The sequence below is a fragment of the Coturnix japonica genome, chromosome 3 (genome assembly GCF_001577835.2).
Source record: "Coturnix japonica isolate 7356 chromosome 3, Coturnix japonica 2.1, whole genome shotgun sequence".
Classification (NCBI taxonomy): domain Eukaryota; kingdom Metazoa; phylum Chordata; class Aves; order Galliformes; family Phasianidae; genus Coturnix; species Coturnix japonica.
The window spans coordinates 68,839,979-68,865,743 of NC_029518.1; the positions used below are offsets into that span (position 1 = coordinate 68,839,979).

Genomic DNA, 25,765 nt, shown 5'->3' on the forward strand with positions numbered 1-25,765 from the left:
ACAGCCATATCTCAGATGCACGCACTGCTGAGCTATTCCATGCACATGCTTTTTAGGAGATGTTCTCCAAGCAGATGACTTATGCTGTACTACAAACTACATCTCCTAATACCCTGAGGCATTCAAGCATGCAGGATAACAAGACTTGCCTCTTAAGCCCACACCTTTGTACATAAATATACACAGAGAAAAGCACACCTAGGGGTAAGTGCGCAATGGTTCATGTACTATCATCTGTTACAGGTAAACACAGGAAGCTGTCTGAAGTACCTCTGGTACAAATTTAGATGGACATCACAGGAAAAAAGAATTACAGAAAATTAAAATTAGAAGTTGGACTAATGTAAAAGAGGGAACGCATATAAAGATGTTGTAAGTACAAACCACAACAGCCATACAACATATGTACAAATGTGCTTACATGCTGCACAAGTACACACACACACACTGAAACATCCCATGACCAGCAACCTCTGGTGATGAGAGTCAGCCATCTTATAACAGATACGAGAGCGCCTTCTGCATGTGTCTCACCTTGTTCTTGGCAAGGACATTAGCTCCTGCCTTGACAAGCACTTTGGCAGATTGGCTGAACCCATGCCAACAAGCTTCATGAAGAGCAGTATTCCCATCCTGAGAAGCACACACGTGAGAGGAGAAGTTTAGTGCACTGAATCTACACACCAAATAACACTTTGTTCAGACTGCAGCAGCTGCACATGCCACCCAGCCACTTAAGAAATAAGGCTTTTTCCTTTCCTAATAGTTAATTTACTATTTTATTATTAGCAGAAGCAGATAGAAACCATATTAAAAATAACATTCACAAACATCTTGGGTACTTGTTTCTTTCTACTCTGTCTTCAGCTTCTTTCTTCATCTACTTCCCACTTACCCCAGCATGCCATGAATAGCACCAAAGCTTTGTCTGGGAATATGGAATTAAATCACATTTATTTACAAACTAAATTTACAGCTGGAGACTCGCACCTTCTGAGATAATCACAGGAAACTGTGCAGTGTTTTGGGAAGGGCACAGTGCAGTCATAATTAGTGAGCACAGAATAGATTCCTACATCAAAAATGATCACCTTGATTTCAAAAATAACTAAATCAGTAGCTAATATATATATATATGGATGTTTTCTTATTTTAGTGCTACTGCCTTAATCACTTTTGAAGCATCAGATACTTATTCAGGGGGCATAAACTATAATTTCCTCTATGAAACTTCAATACTCCCAGTTGGCAAAGCATTGCTTTGCCTGTTACCTTGTCTTGTCTGTCCAAAGCACACCCTTCTTGAATGAGAGATGCTATGACATCGGTGTTCCCTACGACAGCAGCCCGGTGCAATGCTGTCTGATCACCCTGCAAAAACAAAGCAGATTTTTAATCACAATCATTGTCACCTGATTTTGACTTAATGCAAACACATTCAACACACATACACACAGGCTGCATCATCAACACATACGCCGTTTAAATCCAAGCTGCCTTTGAAAACGGTCCCCATAAACCTATCATAAGTTTCCAAGATTAATCAAGTTACTGTAAGCATCAGAGAGTGACTAAACGACTGTTTTCAGAAGCTTACAGCTCATCACAATCCCATATACTGCACTGAAGTCTTCTAGCCAGTACTAGAAGGCAGTGAATCTAACACATTTGGCACTATACACCTAGTAATCAACTGTACCTGTGTGGAACTAAAGAGAATTACGGGCTGCTATAACTCATCACATTGATCCCCTGCTACTTGCACTAACAGAATGAGGCTTTCCCCATTTGGCTCTGACTGCTCCATCAACCCTGCTAAGGATAAGGAGCGTAAGATGAGGTAGGGGTCTTCAGTGTCCCCACTGCTCTCACAATGGTTGGTCTTTGAAACTGCTTTAAACTCGCAATGCAGAAGCACAGCCCTTGAGTCTGAGCAAAAAGACCACCTTCAGAGCACCACATGGCCTTTGTGAGGATGAATGTACCACAGAAGGGATGTCCACCCTCCTGCTTACTAAGCCAATGTCCACCAAATATATGAAGAGCAGAGATATGCAATATATCCTGCAGAAAAAAAGAAAGCTTGCAGGTAGTGAGTCCTAAATAGATATAAAATTTCTCTGCTACAGTTGTTTATCAGATAATTCTCGATTATATTAAAAATTTGATGGATTTCCTTATTTTCTGTCCCACAGTATTTAAATAATTGGATAATCCCAATCATTTGTTCTCAAGGGCAATTAGCAGCTCACTTAAAAATTGCTCTCAGTGGAGCTAATGACACCAAAATAGTTATTACTCCATAAGGGCAGGACAAGCATTGCCAGCTACCACCTTTCAGCATCCTCTGTAATGCTAACTTTCACCATCAGTAAATCATCATATTGGCTTATTTAATGAAGTTGATTTTTTAAAAAAGATGCATTGAGGGTGGGATGTGTTGTTTTGTTGTTGTTTGTTCATTTTCATTTGCTACCTGATTTTCATCCTTAGAGGTCTTATTATTACTTTTTGCTCCTGCCCCTACTAAGGACAGCAATGTATTTTAAGAGAATTTAAACAAACAAAAGAATGGTCCCAACAACTGGGCCTTTTTGAAGAAGTACAGCAGAATTGAAAGCACTTCAAGTTCACTGAGCCTGTGTATTTACCTAAAAGATAACCAAAACCTTAAGGAAAACCTCCAAAACCTCACATGTGCAAGTGTCAGACAGCTTCCAAAAACTGTTCCTGCATAGGAACCTGTTCTCAAACAAGCCAGGGAAGAACTTTACATCCCTAATTGAAAACCATGGGGAGTCCAAAGGTCATTTCATCCAACCTGGCCTTGAATGCCTGCAGAGATGGGGCATCCACAGCTTCTCTGGACAGCTGTGCCAGTGCCTCATCTCTCTATGCGTGAAGAATTTTCTCCTAATATTTAACCTAAATCTCTCTTCTTTTACTTCAGTTCTGCTCTCCCTTCTCTTATCATTGTCAGACCATGTAAAAAGCTGGTCTCCATCTTGTTTATTGGCTCCCTTAAGTACTGGAAGGCTGCAGTGACATCTCCCCAGAGATGACATCTGCCATTCTGACAGAGGAAGCTCCAACTTTTTGAATCTTTCAAGCCTGGAAAATTGATCATGGAGAACAGACTGGGGGCACAAATGGATTGCCTTTAGCATGCGCCACTTTCAGTCAAGACTGCTCTTGCTATTCACCCAGCCCCATGACAGTTATCACAGCAGGATGGCACTGGGAGCCACACATAGGTTTTGCCCTGTGCTTCATTTTGGTTCCCAATTGTGTAAATACCTCCTTCCTGTATGAGGGCACGTCAGAGGACATCTCAGGCCCTGCCTGTCCTAGGCAAGACAGTGAAGCTCATGAAGACCCCAGTTTTTTTACAGTCTCTACAACCTCAGCCAGTAGGGTAGGGTTCAGTGAACCATTCCATCACACCTCAGCATACACACACTGACTGCATGCCAGGGAAGCTGAACCAATAGATCATAATTCCTTCTGTGTCGTGAGCTATTGAGCAGCCCAGGCAGAAGTCACACAATGTGGGTATAAAGTGATACCGAGTGCATCACTCTATTTTTAACCTATTTTTCCTCCCCATTAGTAGAGGAGCAAACCATTGCCTGGCCTTTTATGGAGCCAGATGTAAAAGATAAGCTGTATTTCTTTCGGACTCTGTACATTCGGGCAGTGCAATCACTGACTCATGTATCTTTTTTATTAAATTGCTAAAATAACTGTCTCTGAAAGTGTTCATCAGAGTTCCGCCTTTAACAAGGCATTAAGAGACTGGTCTAGACAGCCAAAGGAAAAAAATCACCTGAAAGTGCATATTAGCTGCCCAGGCTATTATGCTGGGCACAGTTTATGGTTCTATTTGCAAGTGATTTACACCTTAGGAATAGGCTGCAACCCAGGAACAATGAGGAGGGATAACTCCAGTGTTACACAGATGTGACCTTGACAGAAACAGAAGCAAGCTTGCTTAAATGCAGACACAGGCCAGAAGCCAAAAGGACACCGAGGTGCTTAAGTGAGATGCGGTAGATGTAAGGCACCTAACATAGATGTAGTGATGTAAGGCACTAGTGTCTCTCAAATTCCCTGCCTTAGCTGCTACGTAGTCCTGAAAACAGTTAAAACTTGGGCATTTCCATCCAGAGACTGTGGACATTGCAGTTTGCACAGCACCACGATGCACAGGAGCTGGGAAGGAACCCAAGAAACCTTTGTGGACCTCATGCTGCGCCCTGCCTCAGCCCACCCAAAAATGCTCCCCTTCAATACTCAGCACACTTGCTGGAACCAATGTCACTGGTTATGGGACTCACCCAGCTTGTCTTGCCTAAGGATGTTTCCAAAATATGAAACTGTGTTCTCAAAAGAGAGCTTAAATGACTGCTTTCAGCAGAGGGCTGTAGGCTGTGAATCCTGAAGAAAGGTACATATCTACACATTGACCTTTTCCATGGATTTTGCCATTATCATTTCCTTTAGAGCTTTAGTGTTGGCAAGGCCAGGTACTGTTTAAGATCACCTTCCAAGCTCCTCGATTTTCTTCGTTTGATGACTAACTTCCAGCAGTGGATGCAACCACTGGCACCAGACACATGGGAACTGGACAGTTGTCTATATCATATCTGAAGGTCACTCCATGGGAAAGAAAATAAAGGGAGCAACACATAAAAGAGTTTCAAGTAGTTACTAGTAACTCTCCCAGCTCTCCTGCCTCTGTCACAATAGAGGAATAGCACAGAGGTACTGGAGGTATTATTGTGGTATTATAGACTCTAATTCCCGAATTCAACAAGATCTACTTAACACTAGCTTGCAGCAAGTGTTACTTTTCTCATTTTCTGATTAAAGAAAGTGTTATAACCACCAAGTTTTGTATTCCTACACATTCCTTTTCTCCAGAGCATCCTCCAGTTCCTGGACTTCTTTGAAACTGCCTCCAATGCTTTTCCTACTCCCTGTCTTCTCATGTTTTCAGAAATCAAACTATTTTGCTACAGAATCGCACCAGAATCAAGAGGAAAAACCTCACATGTTCAATCTCTGACATAAAAAGCTGGATGACAATTACAAAAGTCTTAAACTTTAAAATTATATCATTACATTTACAGTTGAAAGCTCAAAACATTTCAAAGTGAAAATATAACCAAGTGTCTCAGGAACATACAGGCATATTGTATATTCTGAAGCATGTGGATACAAAGGCAACTAAATACGCCCTAGCGTTTCCCAGTGCCAGTGTCCTCCTCCTCTGCTGAAGAAAAACAGTCATCACAAATACACAGCAAGAAGAATTTCACTCTGGATGACAGATGATGATGGATGACCAGCACAAGTGATCAAGGCATCAAGAAAATAAACACGAATGAAAGAGACTACAGCTTAAACGACACTAAATGAGTCTTAAATGGGAGTACAGGAATAAGCCACTTCACATATTTACATTCACCTAGAAATTATTTTGAACCCTGGATTATTCTATTTGAAAGTATTTTCTGCTTCTTAAACTAGAGCTTCCAGTAGAGAAGCTGCGGGGCCTTTTCAGTTTCCAAGGTAATCTTTTTTCCCTAGTTAAACTTTCAGAGAGTGCATACAGGGCAGGAAACTATGCAGAGCACCCAGCGCAAAGCTTGCCATGCAGTCATGCACCTCCAACAACTGTCATGCCAGGCTGCCAGTCCAAGATTTTGCAGCATGCAGCCACGGAGAAGTGAAGCTCAAGGCAGGATTGATGCACAAATTTCTAACCTCCTTCTCTCTCTCTGATCTTCTAGGTTCCTTCCTAGCCTTTCTCTTCTGGTTTTTCTTATCTTTCTCGTCCTTGATCTCCTTCACATGGACAACTTTCTCCTTGACTATTTCTGAGGTGTGAGCTGTATGAATACTCATTGACCAGTCAGAGATTGCACTGGGATCCCAGTAAGAACTTTCAGTATTGGCAGGGAGAAGGAAAGAATTAGCTCCCGGGGTTGCGTACTCTACAGAGCTGGACTCCGCTGGATTAAATTCATAATAATCCCACTCCAGGCCACTGGAGGTCATTCTTCAACTAATTCTCACGGCTCTTGCTGTGTTTTAAAGAATGTATCTGTAGAACACAAAGTCAGTGTTTGAATTTCTCCACGGCATTCAGTAATTTTAAAGCTTCTGCTCGTCATGTAGCAGATGAAAATTTAGAACTGGATTTATTAGCTACAGTCAACTCCAAAATAAAATGCTGGGAGGTCTCTTGTGATTAAGAGAAATAAAACATGTATTTTAAGAACTTAAAGATTTCTCTCTGTTACCATAAGTCTACAGACAGAAGTCAAATAAGTAATTTAATTTTTAGTGAAATCTGATACCTTCACCCTCATGAACAATTTCACCTCTGAACCTAAATATGTATTCCTGAAATGAAATGTAATCACATTAATCAACATTTGATGCTAAAATGCCTTCAGTGCCATTAAGCAAACAGTAAAAGCAACTGAAGGCATAATCAATAGATGGCAATTTAAAAACAATATCAGCATTACTGTATGGCATAAATAAAGTGTAAAAATGAATTATACAAGGAGAAAACATAAAGAACCTCTTTTGAAGACCTATGAAAAGGAAAGCAGAAATAATTAAGTTAATACCTTTCACAAGCAAAAATCCTCACTTGGAGTTCAGTCTTTCTCATCCTCCAAGACAAGTTGAAACCCACCTTCTAAGACAAAGCAACTACCTAAGCTCTCCTTGATTTCAAACTGGTACCAAATACTGAGCCAAAAAATGAACTATCTTTTTAGGAAACAGCATCAAACATGCACCTATTCTGTTCAGAAGAGTCACCACATTAAGGAGGCAGATTCAATTGTTGTGAACAAAGTCCCTGAAAAGACCTTGGTAGGTAAGTGAAATGAGGTCTTTCAGGGGCTGAATGTTTCTGCAGTGCAAGGCTCTTCACTAAAACAAAATGGTGCTGAGCACTGATTTACTATTTTCCTTTATGGCTAATGCATCAGATGAACAGCCTAGAATTTATGACTAGAGGATTGATAATAAAATGGAAAACAGACTTACTCAAAAGGCAGTTCTCATAGAAACCCAATCTGAGCAAATCAGTGGAGGCTCCTGCAGTCGTACAGCAGCAACTTGTGTTTCTCAGGAGCATTGACTGTATTTGTAAGGTACCTGCAATTTTGCCTTAAATACCTGATGAATCATTTTTACTGGGAGATGTCTAAAAACACACTCAGAACACATCTGAGCGAACCCATGCTCCCATTACACTTGCAAATCCTCTCCACAGACAGGAATAGTTGAAGCACAAAGAAAGCAGGAAACAAAGTTTCTTCCTAGAACCAGAAATACCCCAGTACAAAGTCGGATGTAAAGCTGTACCCCTGCCAGACACAGACTGCTCATATCTCACGGGGAAGCAGCTACTCAGGTGGAGAAGGAAACCAGTTTTCCAGTTTCTATAAATATTTGAGACTCTCTGGATGCAAATAGATGCCTAAATGGATTTTCAAAAGGCACCCAGACATTTCCTGTGTCTTTTTAATAGTTGTACAGGTGCCCCTACTAGCCACCTTTAGATTTCTAAGTCCCCTGAAACATCTACACCTTCTTTACTACAGGGGGAAACAAAGCAAATCTTCCTCAAACTTGTGTCAGTCTACAGTCAGAAGTTAGCAACAAATCTAAGGGAAATCATGATTATTGAACATTTTCATTCATTGGTAACCAAAACCTTGTTACCCATCTCTCCAACAAGCCTTTAAGCCTGAAACAAAATTAGATCCATTTCTATGGAAAACCATCAAGTTTCAGTAAATTACATATTTTTACTGAATGAAAACAAACCACCATTTGCTAAACTCAAATCTGATTGCATTGTGTTGATGCTTTACCACACAACAGCCTGACAGATGTGACCATCCCACATCAACCATAGCAGTCAATGGGTTGAGTCTCTGGTACACAAAAGTATCTCTCACTTCAAGCAAATATCACATCAAATACACCCCCTACCAGATGTCCTCCAGTGGTCTCCCACATGGTACAACAAGCTCTTGTTAAATCCCTGTACTGAACGACACACAATGGCTCTCAGGCTGCTCACATCAGCCTGGCAGAACCAGAGTGCTCAGAAAGCTCTGCAGCTGGAGCATGAGGAGCAAGAAACTCATTGAAAAACACCACATTGTACTTGGTCTCCCATGCAACTTTGCATCCCCAAATTAGAGGCCACATCTCCAAATTAGAAAATACGGGTACAGATTTTGAATTCTTTTAATCCTACTTCAAAGTGAAGGCCTATCCTCATTTGCAAAATGACTGATGGAACAACACAGGCTGTATCTACTTACATCATCCTGAATATCCAGGTCACAACCCGCTTTCAACAAAATCTGGACAACATGGAGATGACCCTTGTGGGCAGCAAGATGCAGGGGGGTCCGGCCATGCTGTGAACAAGAAAATATCAACAACAAATCAATGTGATTTTCTATGAGTAAAAGTTGTGCAGAATTGTATCCTCTGTTTCTCCTTCTTCTGTGTATCTCTCCATTTCAAGCAAGCCTGCAATGACAACAGTTGACAGACAGCATAGTAAGAAAGGCTGAAAACTCCTTCTCTGCATTCTGCAACATTTCAGCTTATCCTGATGGTCATATACAAAAGAGATACTCTACTCATATAAGGATACTCTCATACAAGGACATTTCATTGCAAACTCAGATCCAGCATTATGTCTATGCACAAAGGGACTTCACGACCCTTTTAGTTCTGTCCCTCTGGAGCACAGACTTGTCAACCACTTCTAACTCAACTCAGTACAACGAAGTAGTTGTAACAGGCAAATTCATAGACTGCAATGGATACCATCTTTGCAACAGAAACAAGAATTACTTCACAGCTGTGTACAACATGCTCCCCTCAAAATGAACGGAAGGATAACAGAATCACAGAATTATCAAGGTTGGAAAAGACCTAGAAGATCATCTAGTCCAACCATTACCAATACTTCCCAGCTAAATCATATTCAGCAACACAACATCCAAACATTGTAGTCTCTCCAGGTGACTTAATGTACAAGACAGCCAACCTCAACCTGCTGACTATCTTTAGACAATGCTTATTTTTAAACATCACCAATCTCTAAGTTACATAAAAATAGAATTTAAAATATTCACAAGAACATCAACCTGTAGTGTAATCAAGGACCATTCCCGAATGAACAGAGGGACAGAAAAGCTTTAATTAGAGAGATGGATGGTATATAGCAATTTTCATAGTAAATAAAAAAAGACAAATTTGACAGTAAAATCAAATTAAAAAAAGAAAATCCCCAACAAATGGCTTATTACAGTTCCAAGTGAAATGACAAGAGAAAAAAGAGTATTTACATGTAACTGAGCCACGTTTGATCATCCTTTGGCAGAAATAAAAAGTGAAATATTTCAGTAAAAGAGAAATAGGCTTCTAGAAGAGGCAGAAGAATCTATGTTGACAGAGGTTCAAAGAGTGAAGAGATCATAAGAGTGTGTGTTGTACAACAAAGGAGACCTCGAACAAGTGATTCCCTAGAACCCTAACCCATATAAATCTCTAAAAGACTCAGAAGGGGAGAGTCAAGAACTAACTTCTATCCTAGGAAGTGTATGTGCAGCTATACATGTGTGCATGTGTGTGCATCTCTTCAGTACACCTCAAAGCATCACCTTACAAGCTCTGAAGTAGGAACAATTCTGAAATTGTTCACTGCACATTTCACTGAAATTTAGAAAGCAGGATTCCTATCGTTGCTAAGATCACTGATATTTTTCACAAAGAATGACGATTTTCTACATCAGGTATTTTATGAGATGACGAAGCATTACACTGCCCTTCTCTATTGAGAAATAATGCCTATTTCTCTATCACTGCTTCCGCCGTTGTCTATTTTTTAACCCAAGGACTCACACTGCGAGAAGATAAACTGTCCTACTGTATCAGCTATAGAAGAAGCAAATGCTTCAAGAACTGAGTAGTGGCCTTAAAAAGAACAGAAGACAGCCATTAACACTGAGATTTCACAGAAATTCCTGAGTGTGAAAGCTATTCCAGGTAAACAAAAAAAACATGCTCAGGACAGCACTGTTTGCACATAGAAATTCCCATCCCTGCCTATCTGGTAATGTCTTCAGATCTCTCTTCACAACAAAGTAGTGCTGAAACCCATAATAATGCTGGAGACAAAATGTCTGTGTCGGTAGCTAATAGCTGTTGCTGCTTTGAAAATGTTAAATGTTGATTAATTACACCATGATTGATCTGAAGGGCCACATTTAAGGGAAAAGCCCACACCCACTGTGGAACTTAGGTCTCTCAAAGGAAGTATTTTCTCCTGTCCCCTTTCAGAAGTAGGAGGCAACAACTCATTCCAGCATGGGAAGCTTTCCTTCCAGCATCTCCCAGGGTGTGGGAAGGGCTTGCTTCTTCCTGTCCCCAACAGTTCCTCTATGCTGACTGAGTGGCAACAGCCTGCTGCTTGTTGCTTCTTGCTGGCATCCTCACCTTGTTCCTTATGGGTCCATTCCAACTCAGAACATTCTATAATTCTATGATACTTGTGAGTCCCTTCCAACTCAGGATATTCTATGGTTCTAGACACAGATTCATCAGCAATGCTGCCACAGCAAAGGGCTGGCCCAGCCATGCAGGGCACATCTCCTGCCCCAGCCTGAAGAACAGCCAGGGTGAAGTCGCAGTTTCAGGTAACTCAATGGCAGGAGGCATAAAAGTCTCTAGGCAACGTGAAAAAAAGGAAAAGAACCAGAAGCCGGGTTGACAAAGCGTCCCCGGCTATGAACAATACATTTGGATTATGGAAATACGCTCAAGCACGTTCAGGTTTATGGGTTCTGAATGTCTGCATTACTTAATTGCAATAAATAAATCACGTAACCAGGATGTTTCACTTCCCGGTAGGTTACTAATGTATTGTGAAAACAGCTTATTGTTAACTGTGCATGGAGGAGATCTCACAGGGCACACCACCTTCACCTGCTCGTTTGATGCCTTGAAACCACAGCTGGGCCAGGGAGAGCAGTGATTTCTGTGGTGATAAGAAAGAGGTTGAGGGGTTGGATGGGCAGGTAGAACTGCCAGCCTCAGAAAGGAAGGAAAAGGCTGAGGTTAGAGCTCCCATCTCCATTCTACTCACTAGCAAAACCAAGCATCACCATGTCTTCAGTGATGCATGGAGAAGAAGCTCACACACTGCACCTCTGGCCACTCCTGTTATAGAGCAAACATAGAGGTTGCATCGTTGTGCTATCTACTGTCATCATCCCATTCAAAAACTTCAGCCAGGTCTCCAAAGCTCTTCTAGAAAAAAATGAGTTATTGAAACAAAAGAGTAGAGGATGATTAAATACACTTCAGCTTTTTATTCCATAGGGTTTGTGTGTTTCTATAGGGGTATCCCCTTCAGCTGGAGAACACTGGAAAGTGCTGTATATGTGCAGTCCCTTAGCTCTTCCCACTGGCTATAAAGGCAGACTGGAGAAACCATGATCCCAATCATGATGGGTGAGCGGGAAGGAGGATCGATTCCAGCACATTACACTGATTAGAAGTTCAAGCTTTTGGAAGAACACTGGCCATCACATCATTAATCCTAACACTGCAAGAACTGACAATGCCAGATTTTTTTTTCCTTCCTGCTTACATCAAAGCAAAGAGAGATGGCACAGGAGGATGGTGTTCTTCCAGTGCAGGCAATGCAAACACTGGAAAGATGCACTCACCTATCCCACAAATACAGAATCACAGAATGACCCGGGTTGGAAGGGACCTCAAGGATCATGTAGTTCCAACCCCCCTGCCTGGCAGGGCCACCAAACATACACATTNATGTAGTTCCAACCCCCCTGCCTGGCAGGGCCACCAAACATACACATTTACTAGATCAGGTTGCCCAGGGCCCCGTCCAACCTGGCCTTGAACACCTCCAAGGACGGGGCATCCACAACCTCCCTGGGCAGCCTGTTCCAGGGCCTCACCACTTGGTTACTCATCACAGGGAGAAAACTCTAAAGCCAGAGGCTGTTTAACATGTAGATGGTGGACTTAACAACTTATGGGCCTTTATAAATATCTACTGTAATGGTTTGGAGGTTATCACAGGCAACTACAGAAATACAAATGAAAGGTTCCTGCCACTCAGATTAATGAACCAATAAAGTGGTCTTTCATATAAAAAACATGCAATTCGGACATTTATTCAAATGAAAATAATCACTTCAGCAGGCCACAAATCACACAGAACCTCCCACGTCACAGCCTTACTGAACAAGTAAATGGGATTTCTTACACTTAATGCTGTCACTTCCAACAACCATGACATAGAGCTACAGCTATGGAGTGTATCAGACTGCAGTCAAGCACAGCAAACATCTGCAGTAAACATCCACATGGATTTCAACAGTTCTATTTTCTATTTATACTCAACCTGTGCTCTAAGTTCCAAATGCTGACAGGCAACTGACAATGTGAACAGTTTAAAAGCAGAATATTCTTGGAGTAGCAACTCCAGGTGCGTGCTCAGCAAACAAATCCATACAGGTGGGCCTAACACCAGGAGCTGCAGGCTCCATCCTTGTGTTTATATCTTTGTAGATACTTTTACACAAGCACATTCAGTTCTCCCTGCGCCATGCTGCATAAGCACCGTTGTTTGTTCATCCATTCTGCATTTATAGCAAAACATGCCTATCCACCTTTTATTAGAAAGCCTGAAAACAAACACAAACTCTTGTCATATTGTTCACGCCGATGATTTGTTATGCTGTTCCCCATGAACAACCTGCTGGCTCAAGTCAGCAGAAAGCTTCTCACTGGCCTCAATGGGCATTAAGCAAGTCTCTAAATGTCTGCTACTTCCCTTTCATTTATTTTTATTTATTGTCAAAACAGATGCTTAAGTCAATAAGGAGTTTCTCAATCTGAAGTAGCACAAATATATGAAAGCACTGAACAGATTTCTTTTTTTGTTTCCATCTCAACATAGAAAAAATGCCGTTTTGAAGAACTCTGCATGCTCTCGAGTTGAAATCTTGATGACAAGTCTACAAGTATCCTAGCGCTATCCAACACTGCCATATGGGAGGTCTGTAACACAACTAACTCAACAATCAAATCAAGCAAACAAACGGATAAACAAACAGAAGTGCTGAATTAAAACAGAAGCACTGGCTGTTGTGTGCTTTTTTAAATGCCCATCTTCTCTTTCCAGAATTCGACTTAATAGCCATGTTCTTAAGGCCATGCTCTGCAGAATACCTGTATTCTGCTTTCCTTTGAAAAAAGATACTCATAATCCCCATGGCGATAAGCAAACTACATTAAAACTGCCTGTGCTCCAATACTGCTTCCTCTGGCTATCTTCCTCATGCTTTACAGAGCAGTGGCACATTCCTCTCTATGTGCTAACTAACACATGGCTCTTTGGGCCAAATTAATAATTCCGAGTGCTGAGTGCTGGTACCACACTGCAGCACCCCAGTGAATCCCAACACCAAGTATCACACTGTTTGGGTGAGCCATGACAAAGGTTCAGAGCTGGAATTTCACCTCCAGGCATGATGCAAGACCACAGCAAGGGCTGAAGTTCCCAGCATGTTGAGGGAAATGGGTTTCAGCCAGGCCTGAGGATACACCAAAAATTCAAGCACAGGAAGTGAAATCATGTGTGATCCCCTCCTTTGGGCACCATCCCAAAGACAAGATGAAGAGAACCTGATACATCACTATCTCCAATTTTCCACTGCCAGTTCTGGTCATTCTCAGCCCCTTCCTGAATCCATCTCACCTCACAATGTCAGAATTAAAAGTAACTTGAGGAAGGGAAAGCAATGCTCTAGGAGGACAGCAAGGCAGGGCAGCTCAGCAAAAGCCTCAGGGCTGAAGCTGTCAATAACTTTACTGAATGAAAGCTCTACTACAAAAGAACTGAAAGATGGGACAAGTTTTGCAGATTGGAAGAAAAAGGCTTAACCATACCAGGCTCAATTCTTAATCTTTCAGATTTAGCAGTATATTCACCAAAATACCTTATAAACAAACCTGCTTTTTGGAACCAGCCAAGCTGTACTGCTAGTTGTTTCTTTTTTGTTTATTTGCTTTTGTTTTGGTTTGACTTTGTTGGGGCTTTTTTTGTTGTTTTTTCCTTTTTCATAGAGAAAATAGCTATAAATTTCATTCCTGTGAAGAACGCCAGACAGAAAGGCTCAAAAATGGAAATGATCTCTCTGCCCAAGCAGTGACAGCACTGTGGCTGACAAGATTCCCAAAGAAGAGCAGTGAAGCACCAGGCACTGTGAGTAAGACTGTCCCTCACCATCACTTTGCATGGCTTTGTGGCAGAGGGCCCAGCACCAGGACAATGTGTACGTGCACCTGCAATGCAGCACCACCATCACCTCTTCCCCATCGTCAGATGGCCAGCAGCATCATCACCATCAGCTCTACTTCCTTTTTCCATCCATGTTTTTAAATGTATCAAATCAGAGATATGATTTAGCAGAGGGTTGTTAGAGTTAGGGTACTATGGTTAGGCTATGGTTGGACTTGATGATCTTCAAGGTCTTTTCCAACCTGGGTAATTCTATGATTCTATGAAATCCAGAAAGAGCCCACATGCCCTTAGCTGTACCTGGTGGCAGTAAGGATGTGGGATCATACACTTCCACACCGGCTGCAACAGGAATGGAAGGATCAGCTGGACAGGTGACTTGCTATTAATGATGTCAAAAAGAAATGCACCCAGGAGGAAATGCTGAAGTGAGCATTTGGGCACACCAATTCTACACAGAATTTTGATTCTTCCATATTCTTCTTCTGGAATCATCCAGTTAGAGGTGACAAAAAGGAAAGGTTGTTTTGCAGCTGAACTACTGTTTAGTGAAGCAGCAATTAACTGTATCATTTGACCTTCCATTTTTAAGTAAAAATAGAACTGGACGAGCTTGCCATCTATCCAGCACTTAATAGTCCTTGGTTTGTTATGGAAAATATGCTTCATTCTCCTTAAGCCATGCTCAATTAACCAGGTTTGAATAAAGAACTCCTCAGGATAAAGGTCCAGACCCCAGTCCCTTCAAGCTGTGGCTCTGCATGGTGTTTTTCCACAGGAATCAGTCTGTGCTTACAGATGCATACCAGAAACTCATTTCAAGCCTAAAGTGATGAGGGAACTGTTCCTCTCTATCCAAAGAGTTTTGCCTTGCCATATCTTTCTTCAGTAACACTCTGGTACAATTCAGGAGGAATTTTGGCTGAAAAGTACAGAAGTCATTTTTTTCTTTGGAACAAATCTGTAGAATTTAAAATTAATTTCACAGAACAAACTGAAGATTATGAATAAAAATAGAAGGTATACAACTAGAAGAGAGCTTAATTTAATAATAATAAATTTACATTTACTTTTAGGCTGCATTTTGCAGTGGGTTTTATCTTGGCTAGGTGAGAAGGCTCAGCACTTCAATTCATCTGAGAGCTTAATCAATAATTCCCTAATTGTCATCCAATTCCCAACATAAAATTAACAACTCCTATCTTAAAAGTATTTAGTATTTTGGGCCTTTCTGCTTATTGAAAGACCACAGAAGAACGAACCCACCTTCACTAATGGCTGAAAAAATCCCTTAAAATTTCCAGTTTAAAGATACACGAGCCTCATTCAATCCTGTGACAACCTTGTCCTTGACTTTAAATGCCTCTTTCTCCTTCCAGCCTCTGTGTCACTAGATTAGTGAGCCAAGCTCTTTCAGGGTACATATGTTTATAGAGCCTTTCATAGGCAAATCTGCTTGTGCTATCCCTGTGCAGCTGGCTGGGTGAGAGCCAGAAGCAAACTGCATGCTGTGTTGACCGGGATGAGACATTACTGAGCCTGAACTGATGGGTTTTGATGAGGGCAGCACTTTGATCTCACGCCTTTTGATTTGTACTGAGCTCACCTTCACCTGGCACACAACAGGAGAGGAGCAAGTGCTCTAGTGCCACCAAAACACCCCCAACATGTAGCCTTGATCACTCCAAGAGCCTCTGCAGTCCTTCAGGCCTTATTTCATCTTCTCTGAACAGAGGTTGCTGCAGGTCTATCCTGCTGTCATGCCAGGCTGCATCCACAATGGCAAGAGGGACAGCTTGTGTCACAACCCATCCTGAGCTCTATGGGGATGACTCACAGCCTCCAGGTAACAACAGATACAACTCTGGAGTGCCAGGTCAGCCCCAGGGATGGTCTCAGAGCTCACCTGAAGGCCTGGGACTCTGCATGACTTTCCAGTGAATCTGGCAGCACTGTACACCTGTGCTGTTTTGCCAACAAGGGACTTTTTATCTGATTTTCCATGCAAAGGCTGAACATTAAAGAAAGCAGTGGAAGCAGGAAGCTATCTAAATAACATATAGGAAAGACATTTTTTTTTCATATTTGGTAAATCTGCATCCATCAGATTAACCTGATTTTGTTTTTGAATGTACGATTTACACAATACGCCTTTACTGTTACTGTAATTACAAGACAGCATTGATGACTGCAAAGAAGACAGCCTTAACAAGGAGAAAATACCAATTTTGCAAGAGTGGCATCCTTTCAATGCTTCGTATATTTTCAGGTAGGTCCCTCAGAAACCTCTAAACTCAATAAACTCAATAAAACAAACAAACTAAAGCATTGCAGAACAACCAAACAAAACCATTATTAATCAAATGTATTAATTCATTTCTATTACTGACCACCTCCAATAGCTGTTGATTAACTACAGTCGCCTGGACAATAGAGACAAACAGATATCCTTATGGGACCATTCACGTTTATTATATCTTTGCAAAACAACACTCAGCTTTAGCATGCAAAATTCACTCAAAATGATTACCCTCAGTTCACTCCAGCTTTCAAAATCAATGCTACCTACAGCTCAAAACACGACAAAGCAAACAACTGTCGCTGACAGATAAATACAGGGGGAAAAAAATAATCTTATCTCATGAACTCACATTTGCTTTCTATCTGTGAATACTAGCTCCCATGCATATATTGTGTTCAAAACCAATATGGAAACAGAAATAAGACTAGACATGACAGAGAACAACAGTCTGTCAAAACAGGATGTCCCAGGTTTTATGTTAGAGCTCTGAAGATCTTGCTTACCTAATTTGCTTTCAGGCTTTTTGCCTTCTCTGCAACAGCTGCATTTTATCTCATCTTTTATTTGCTATTATTTCTAACACTGAGATATAGGAGTAAGTGAATATCTGTTTGGATTCTCTTAAAGTCTAAGCAGAAATCCTTTGATGCTGACTTTATCTCTAAGGTATAGGGACCACGGTTTGCAAACCCAAGTCTGCAGCTGGATGGGGACTACACAGCGTGAGAAGGGTGAAGATACCAGACACAAGTGCGACTGTGGTACCAATAGACTCTAACAGCAAAGGAATGCTTTCTACATGCCTTTATCTTACCACAACAGGTGGCTTTCCCCCTTCCTCTCATCCCCCAACAGCGATGAATTGTTCCATTTTTGCACATCATACAAAAGTCAACGCACATTCTGAAGAATGTCACCGCGCCTCCACCAGCACAGTACGTTGTAAGGACTCTGCATTCACTACAGCTGTACATGCAACTAATGAAAACTGTCTAACTACAAGACATGCACTATTTTAGTAAATTTACATGAGCTAATACGTATAAACTTTAAGGAAATCTCAACCCCGCTAGCCTCAGTTACATTCAGAATTGCAAAGCCACAAGGGCATTTTCACAGACAATGGCTTAGGAGTTACGTTAGTTCCCAGGGATTTTGTAAAGCTTTTTTTTCTCTTGTTACCTTGGTAACTGCTACCTTGGCACCCTTGTTGATAAGCTGCACCACATTATCCACTTGGCCTTTGTACGCAGCTATGAGAAGCCGTTCTGAAAGCACAGCGACCACATCCTGCTGGCTCATGAATTAGGAGAGAAAGGTTTGCAGGGCAAGCAGCTCACAGGTTTCCTCGGTCCAGAAACAAAGGCTTCAGAGCAGTTCAAGCAGCATGTGAGGAGGCGAGAAAGGACCCCGGCTCCTTGGAAGGCAGTGATGCTCCTATGCCATCTTCTGGACCTGTGGATCAGACAACAACACCGCTGTCAGCAACATTTCACAGAGGAGGCACTGCAGCAGCTCCTCCCCAAGCGCTTCATCTCTTCATCGGTTTGGGAGGGGGGTCACAAACAAAACACCTCTAAGCCTCCTGGAAAGGACTGTTGCACTTGTACTGCAAGGCAGAGGGAGTGCACACAGACACACATTTTCAGCGAGTCCTAATTCCCCTCATCCGTGGACAAAAATCCTTAAACTTTCTGAAAGCATCGCTCTCTTTTGGCCTGATCTGTATTTGTGCAGCCCCTTTTTGTTCTCCTTCTCCCTACATCTCCCAGACAACACATCAGCGAAGGATGAGTTAACTCCCTTTGTTGCTATCAGCACCTCAGCCTGTTTTGACCAAGGGAGCAAGGGTAAGTTATACTTATGGGCTGCAGATATAAATACACAAATCTCTGCACTGGGACTGAGAGCAGTCAGCAATTAAAGGCAGCTGACTGCTCTCTCACTGGTATAAAATGCTTCACAGCCTCCTGCAAACCATTCCAAGGACACCTTTGTCAAGGATCACAACCTGAAACTGGGAAACACTGATCCTTGCTGTCATTGAGAAACTGCATCCCCAGAGAGGTGCTGACATCACACCACACTGACCCTGGGGACAATTCAGATTTAGCATTCTTCATGCAAACCAGGGAAATGACTGCGAGCAAATTCTTCTTTTCTATCTCCAATGACCCGCCCAATACAACAAACCATCAGAGCTGATAAAAGACTTGTGACATGCTTCCAAAAAATCTACCTGCAGAACACTTTGAGCTTAAGGATCCAGAACCTCCCAGTGCAGGAGGATTTCAGCTTTACCTTTACTTTGGTAGTATTTCACACCTGGCTATCTCACTGTTTCAGTACAGCAAAAACATCATCAAGATAGCCTGTATGTGTGCAGACAATTTATCTTCCTTTTACTTGAAATATCACTATACTGCTCATTACCAGATTTCATTTCCATTCATGTACTAAGAAGAAACACCCAACGAGAAGGAAAAAAGTGCATGGGTTGCTGTGGGTACACCATCCTCTTGTCTTCCAGATACACAGAGTGAGACCACTTAATTAATCTCACTCCAATGTTACAAGGTCATATTCACCAGTCCACGTCAGCAACAAAAAAGGATTTTCAACCCTGCTTAACAGAATGGTCAGTAGGGTACTGCAGTCCTCTGTGTCACCAAAGTGTCATCCTAAATCTCTGGATGGTTCAAGATCTACATTACTTTTTGATCAATATGTGTTTATTCAGAGAGAGAAACAAGGCAAAAACATCCCAGGCCTCAAAAGCAGCCCAGCAAGGGATAACAAGGAAACAGCACCATACCCCAGGCAGCTGGAGAGCTGCACCCTGAAGGTGGCCTATCATTAATAGTTTGATCTATGAAAAGTAACACAAGTTCAATCTCACCTGCCTTAAGTATTTGCTTTTCTGATGTTAGTGAAGCAAGCTGAAGCCCCACAACCTGGCTGCCCTGCCTCCTCCTGGGCAGTGTCCCCATTGCCAGGAGCATGTTCCTGTCCCTCCAAGCCTACCACAGGGAGCAGGGCAAGCTTTACGCCAACTATGTTCTCTGTCAGCTTTCCAGGCAGTGAAGTTGTTTGCTCCTATGCCAGCTCCTGTCTGTGCAACAGTGGTTTCCAAATGTACTGTACTGTCACCTGTTTGCCCCAGCCAACAGCAAGCCTGGCTGCCCCAACCTGGAGCCGTGCACAGCACAATGACAGCCAGCTCTGCACCCTGCAAAACAACTCCGATCAGAACCTGTTTGGTTTTCTTATCCTTTAAATTTATACACACACACACACATATATATATATCAGCAACATCACTGACACTGAGAGATTTTTTACTATTCACTGCAGAAAGCTGAATGCAAACATTTTCCCAGCACACAGACATTTCTAATAAAACTCCCAAAAAACTACAGATGCTCATTATGACTTGGCTGAAGCACCAGAGACCTCAAATACACACAAGCGCTCAAGTGATTCAGACAGTGCAAAGCACAGTGCTGCCAGGAAGCACTCACGCTAACAAGTGTGTGTGTACCTGCGAGAGGTGGAGGCTGGAAGCTGCACTCATTTCACAGCTTGTCTCACTCATTTCTGGTGACAGCAGTAAGCTCTCTCTGGTGATCATTAGCCCCACAGCCCAGAGGGACTGCCTGTGGCAGCTCTACTCTGTGATGTGGTTTGCCTTCTTCCCTCCTCTGGATCACATACAAAAGCTGATCCAGCTGTAAGTCTCACATGGGTTTCCATCTCACTGCTGAAGCCTTCAACAGCAGCAGGTCTCCTTTGCAGCAGGGCAGTCATGTAACAAGCCATGTCCCCGATGCCAGCTACCTTACAGAACAGTTTTCACACAACAGGTCACATCGTTGGCTCCAGCTGCTTTACATTTCCTCAGCTGCACATGCTTTGGATGCTTCACAACTCAGAGGAGTGTGTCTGATCAGGACACAAAGCCCTGACGCCCCAGGGACCAATTTTCCTTTTCTCCCAAGCTGGCACAGACAAACAATGGGCAACCTTGGAGGATGGCAACTCCTAACTCCCCTTCTGACACCAGCCCCCTCCCCACCAGCTTTAACTCTCCATGTGCCTCAGACACACAGAGCATCTTCTCTTGAATGCATCTGTACAGGCAGCCTGAGGGAGAAGGCAGCAGATGCCCAGGTGCTGCAGTTAAAGGTTCCACTGCTCTTTTGCACCCAGGTAGTGCAAAATAAACCAATAACATGATTACAGGCACCGCAACAGACCCTGCTGCCAGTGCCTAATGCCCAGATTTAAAGCCTTGATTACCATTTCAAATCACTGCCACTTCCTCCAAGCAGCAGAGCCCTTGTGCCAGGGACCCTGTAGTGCTCCTGCCCCTATCCTTTTGGGAAGCACAGAGATATTCAATCCTGCTAAGAAACCAAGACAAGAAGACCTATTAATTAATTAATTCATTCATTAATAACGCTTTTTTGTTGTTGTTTTTTTTTTTTTCTTACAATAAGCAGCTGCTCTTGCTGTGTTTCTCTGGTAAAGATCAGATTGCTTTCCTGGAGCAGGTAGGCAGGTAAGCCCATTGGTCCCACTGCTGCAGCTCAGCTTGGCACGGGGACAGCAACGTGGTCCCCTGATCAGCACAGCGTGACAGGAGACACTTGGGCTGATATCACCGATCAGTATTTCAGACCCACAGCAATGAGGCAATGTCTCCGGCCAGCAAGAGCCAGCCGCATCTCCACAGATTCCAGCAGCTCAGTGAGTCAGGCATTCATGAGTACAGGAGCTCCAGGAAATGTCTGGCTGCTGGAGGCTGCTTCTGGAGCTGGAGGAAAGTCCAGCACACAGCAAGCATCACAGACACTGCTGGGCTGGAAGACTGCCTCCTCTATATTCACAGAAAGGATTAAAAGAAAATAAAAGCTTCCCTTGCAGGAAAGAGAGAAAAAAGGTGGAAAACTCTGAAAGACTTAAGACTTATAAGTTAATCAACTTCATAAAATCCCATGTGATAAATGGAAATCATACAGTACCGGAGCACAGGTCATTCTCAGGATGACCACCAAGTTCAGTTACTATCTGAACACTAGTGCAGCTAACAAAAGGTCCTGGTTCTATTACTGCTGTACCAAGGTGCAATACAAAAATCAAAAAAAGGGGCCCCCAATTTCTGCATTAGGCCCCCAAATTCTCTAGTTCATCACCAGAAATGGTGCTGAGTATTGCAAGAAAAGCACCCATCACCTAGCAGCTTTATTCCATGCAGCGTACATAATAATTATTCTAATATACTTTAAAAGAGTCCTGTGCAGTTTAGTCAGACCATCTGTTTTATGAGATGATATGTAATAGTACTCTTTTATAATAATCAGACACCTTTCTAAGAAAGCTTCCAAGAAAATTTCCTATTTCAAATGCTGACCATCTCTTCATTGCTCTTCTCTCCTAGGAAAATGGATTTATTTGCTCATGAGTACATATCGGTATATTAAAATCTACAGCATTCTCTTTTTCTTGTCTGCCCTCTCTGAGAAGTAGCTTATCATATTTAAAGTATGACATAAGCACAAACACTTATGTTATATAACAGAGTGGGTTATTGCATTAAAGAATGAGTTTCCTGGAACCTAACTCATTTTATCATTTATCTCAGGATGTAGATACACCTTCCATCTCTGTTAAGTGACTTCCTGAGTTTTTTCATGACCTGCAGCACTGCTTTCCTTTGATTTTTCTACAGTTCCCCCATGAATCCAGTATGAACCTATTGGGAAGGTGTATGTTTGGCTAAACGGAGGACTCTGAGTTTCACTCTTTCCTGCCTTAAAGGACAGTCCAATCACTTTAGCAGCCCCCCAAGTTCCCACCAACACTAAACAGCCAGGCTGATGCCTCTGCTCTGCTGCCTGCGTGGATCTGCAGCCCTCGGTCCACCACAGCCAGACACAAGCTCTCAGACAGGCCTTGTTGCCACCACAAAGCTGCACCTGCTGACACAGGCACATGGAGAGAAGCAACAGAGATCAATGCTTCAAGTCATCAGTTATATACATCACCAATCTCACAGCATGTAGACAACTGTTTAATTGTTTTTCTTCCTCTTTAATTACCTCATTACTCATTAGGCAGACTGTACCCTTCGCATATTCCAGAGCATCTCACAGGACAGCTGTTCATTTTGTCTATCTCACCCAAGTTTCACAACCTTGTTACTCTCCCACCCTCCCTTTCACTACATGCATGCGCACACACGTCAAAAACATTCAGCAGAAGCAAGATCAGCTCACAGCAAGTATTCTTCAGTTAGGCCATGTTTACACAGTGAAACAATATCCATTGTTGGCTGCAACGCAGGGTAGGCACACAAACACACAAGGAAGAGATGTCCTGGTCTCATTTGCATGAGTGCAGTTAGGAGGCCTTTCCAGCTCACTGCTGCTCAACAGAAGTGCTGGGGCTGAGCCTTGGGAATGAAGCAGGATACAGCTGCGCTCATGAGAGAACAGAGGCTTGAGTTATGCTCGTGCACAGTGGGATTTCTAGATGGGAGACATTATAGAATGGCTTAGGTTGAAAGGGAACGTAAAGCCCACTCAGTTCCAATCCCCTTCCATGGGCAGGGCTGCCACCCACTGGATCATGCTGCCCAGGCCCATCCTGGCCTCAAATGCCTCCAAGGATCCATAATTTCTTTGGGCAATCTGTTTGAGTGCCTCACCATCCCCTGAGTAAATAACTTTTTCCTAACATCTAACCTAAATTTCTCCTTCTTTTAGTTTAAAGCCATTCCCCCTTGCCCTATCACTATCAGACTGTGTAAAAAGTCGGTCCCCCTCCTGTTTACATGCTCCCTTCAAGGTAGCAATGAGGCCTCCCCAGCACTTTCTCTTTTCCAAGCTACATAAGCCCAAAACCCTGAGCCTTTCTTCAATACTGCCTTCCTGAATGGCACTTTTCCATCTACCTCAGCAGCCTACAAGCACCTTGATGCAACAAGAAAGTCTGCTCCCTACAGTTTACCAGCCTCATGGAAATGTAGGTTTTTGGTGCCATCCTCTCTCAACTTATTGTCTTGAAGTAAGCTCTGTAACTTAGCATAGGAAAATCTTCCTCAGCTGGGGAAGGAGACCAAGCTACTTCCCATTCTCAGATACCAACAAATGTGTTAGTGTTGTGGGAGGACAGAGAATCATGCTGACATCATCCTAATATCATGTACAGTATCCTTCATTTTAATGTTCATGTTAGCAGGCAGTCAAATGAGGACTAAATATCTTCAGAGTTTGTCCCCTTGATGTATTATATCCATAAATAACAATATATACATAACAAATGGTGAAGGATATCTAAGTGCTATTTGCTTCATAAATCTCCTTGCAAGTTGTGAAGAATCAATCTCTGTGGGCTAAAAATATTTTTCTTTAAGACAATCATAAATCAGTTTAGGAGCTTTCTGCAGATGTCTTGATTTCTCCCCCAGCTGCTACGCCTGAAGGGGCTGCACTGGAGATGGTGAATGTTGCTGCTTTGAATGGCTGGGCACCCTCTTGAACAGGTCCATAAAAATGCATCATTAGCAGTATCTTACAAACAATACAAGGCTACCACATTATGAACCACCTCCTGAACTTCTAGGTATGTCTTAGCTAATAATGCTTTGCAAACTCAGGCAACAAAAAACCCCTATGATTCCAGTAGCAAACATAGCTGTGGAATTTCTGTATGATACAGATGAAGACTCAGCAAGTGGAAATACATTCTGAAACAACAGTTGAATGGCATGATTAGTCTTTCACATAAAACACCAATGCCAATGATTACTGTATTATTCCTGCTACAGTAAATGTCATAGACCTAACATACCTGCTGTGCTTCACTGATTATTTGTGTAAGTTGAGCTATTACAAATTTACGAATCAAGTACTCTAACTGCATATGTGATCTATCAAAGGTAGTTTTAAATGCCTTAAAAATCAAACCCAACATGGTAACATAAAGGTGGCACCAAACTGTCTCCTAAGTAATCAGCTATGTTTTCGCTTGTTTTTTTTTTTCCTGGGGATTTGCTCTTGAGCAGATGTTTAGTACCCTTGCCAGGAGCCCTGTACAACCTTGTGATAATTACCAGGAAGGCTGGCAACAGCTCATGAGGGACAAACAAGCCACTTCTATCTAATTAATCTACAACCACTTGAAGCCACTGAAACGAACAATGTGCTTAAAACTGCACACATGGTTATGGGGTTGAGGTTTATACCACAAGAAGAGGAAATTATTTCTTTATCCAGATAACAAGAAACCAGAAACATCCTAACTCCTCTCCTATCCATCTGAAAAACACAGTTACACTCTCATAAATTCTTATTGTATAGGTTGCATGGGATGGGATATACTTTCAAGACACAAATTCACAGGCAAATTTTACCACAGAGCTAAGGTTTGTGTAACTGTTAAAAGTTACCACTTCCATTGTATTATTTTCCTCCCAGGACGGTTACAGATGACTACAGCTAAATCTCAGATTCTCGAGTAAAAGGGAACACAAAGACTGAGGAACTATTTGGCATGACCTTAGTTCTGACCACAGATAACAGAATGCTAATTTTCAGGACTCTCCAAAACCCTGGTGCTCTCCAGACAGCATCGTGACACCAAATGTATACAAAAGGGTTCAACGGGCAGGGCAGACACCACCAACTTACTTTGTTAGACTCCCTTTAGGGTTTACAAATGACATATCATGTCACCCTAAAGTACATTTCAACTGTCAAATGAATCACATTCTAAAATTAATTACCTCATTAAACAGTATCTTGGAAGCTATATCCTAAACATCTCAAGCTAGATTAAAAGAAGCCCATAGTATCTGTGAGAAAGATTCTGCTTTCTGCAATTTGCTAGAAGACTGTGTCTGCCCAGCTGCATCATGACATGTCCTGTCAGTGGTAAGTCATTATGATTTATGAGAATTAAAATACTCATACTGGAATAAAATGTAAAAAGCAACTGATGCAGAAAGTCTCAACAAATCTCAGTAATGACTTGTTTCTAACGTGTGGTGACCCCCATGACAGGGG

General features: G+C 42.2%; 1 protein-coding gene across 6 annotated transcripts in view; it reads right to left on the bottom strand.

Moving 5' to 3' along the window:
• ANKRD6 (ankyrin repeat domain 6) overlaps window positions 1-25,765 on the bottom strand; it is an 89,646-nt gene that overhangs the window by 12,508 nt on the left and 51,373 nt on the right. For 3 of the 6 annotated variants that reach the window (XR_001554323.2, XM_015858910.2, XM_015858905.2), the window contains exons 1-4: window positions 8,364-8,464; window positions 5,770-6,109; window positions 1,273-1,371; window positions 535-633 (exon numbers count right to left, since the gene is read on the bottom strand). Coding sequence is in view for 5 of the 6 variants with exons in the window: in XM_015858910.2 (XP_015714396.1) it covers window positions 535-633; window positions 1,273-1,371; window positions 5,770-6,063 (492 nt within the window). In the remaining variant the exon portion in view is untranslated. Of the gene's footprint in view, window positions 1-534; window positions 634-1,272; window positions 1,372-5,769; window positions 6,110-8,363; window positions 8,465-17,879; window positions 18,153-25,765 lie in introns of those variants that run through there. The other 3 variants (XM_015858906.2, XM_015858909.2, XM_032443922.1) reach the window with 1 other exon arrangement.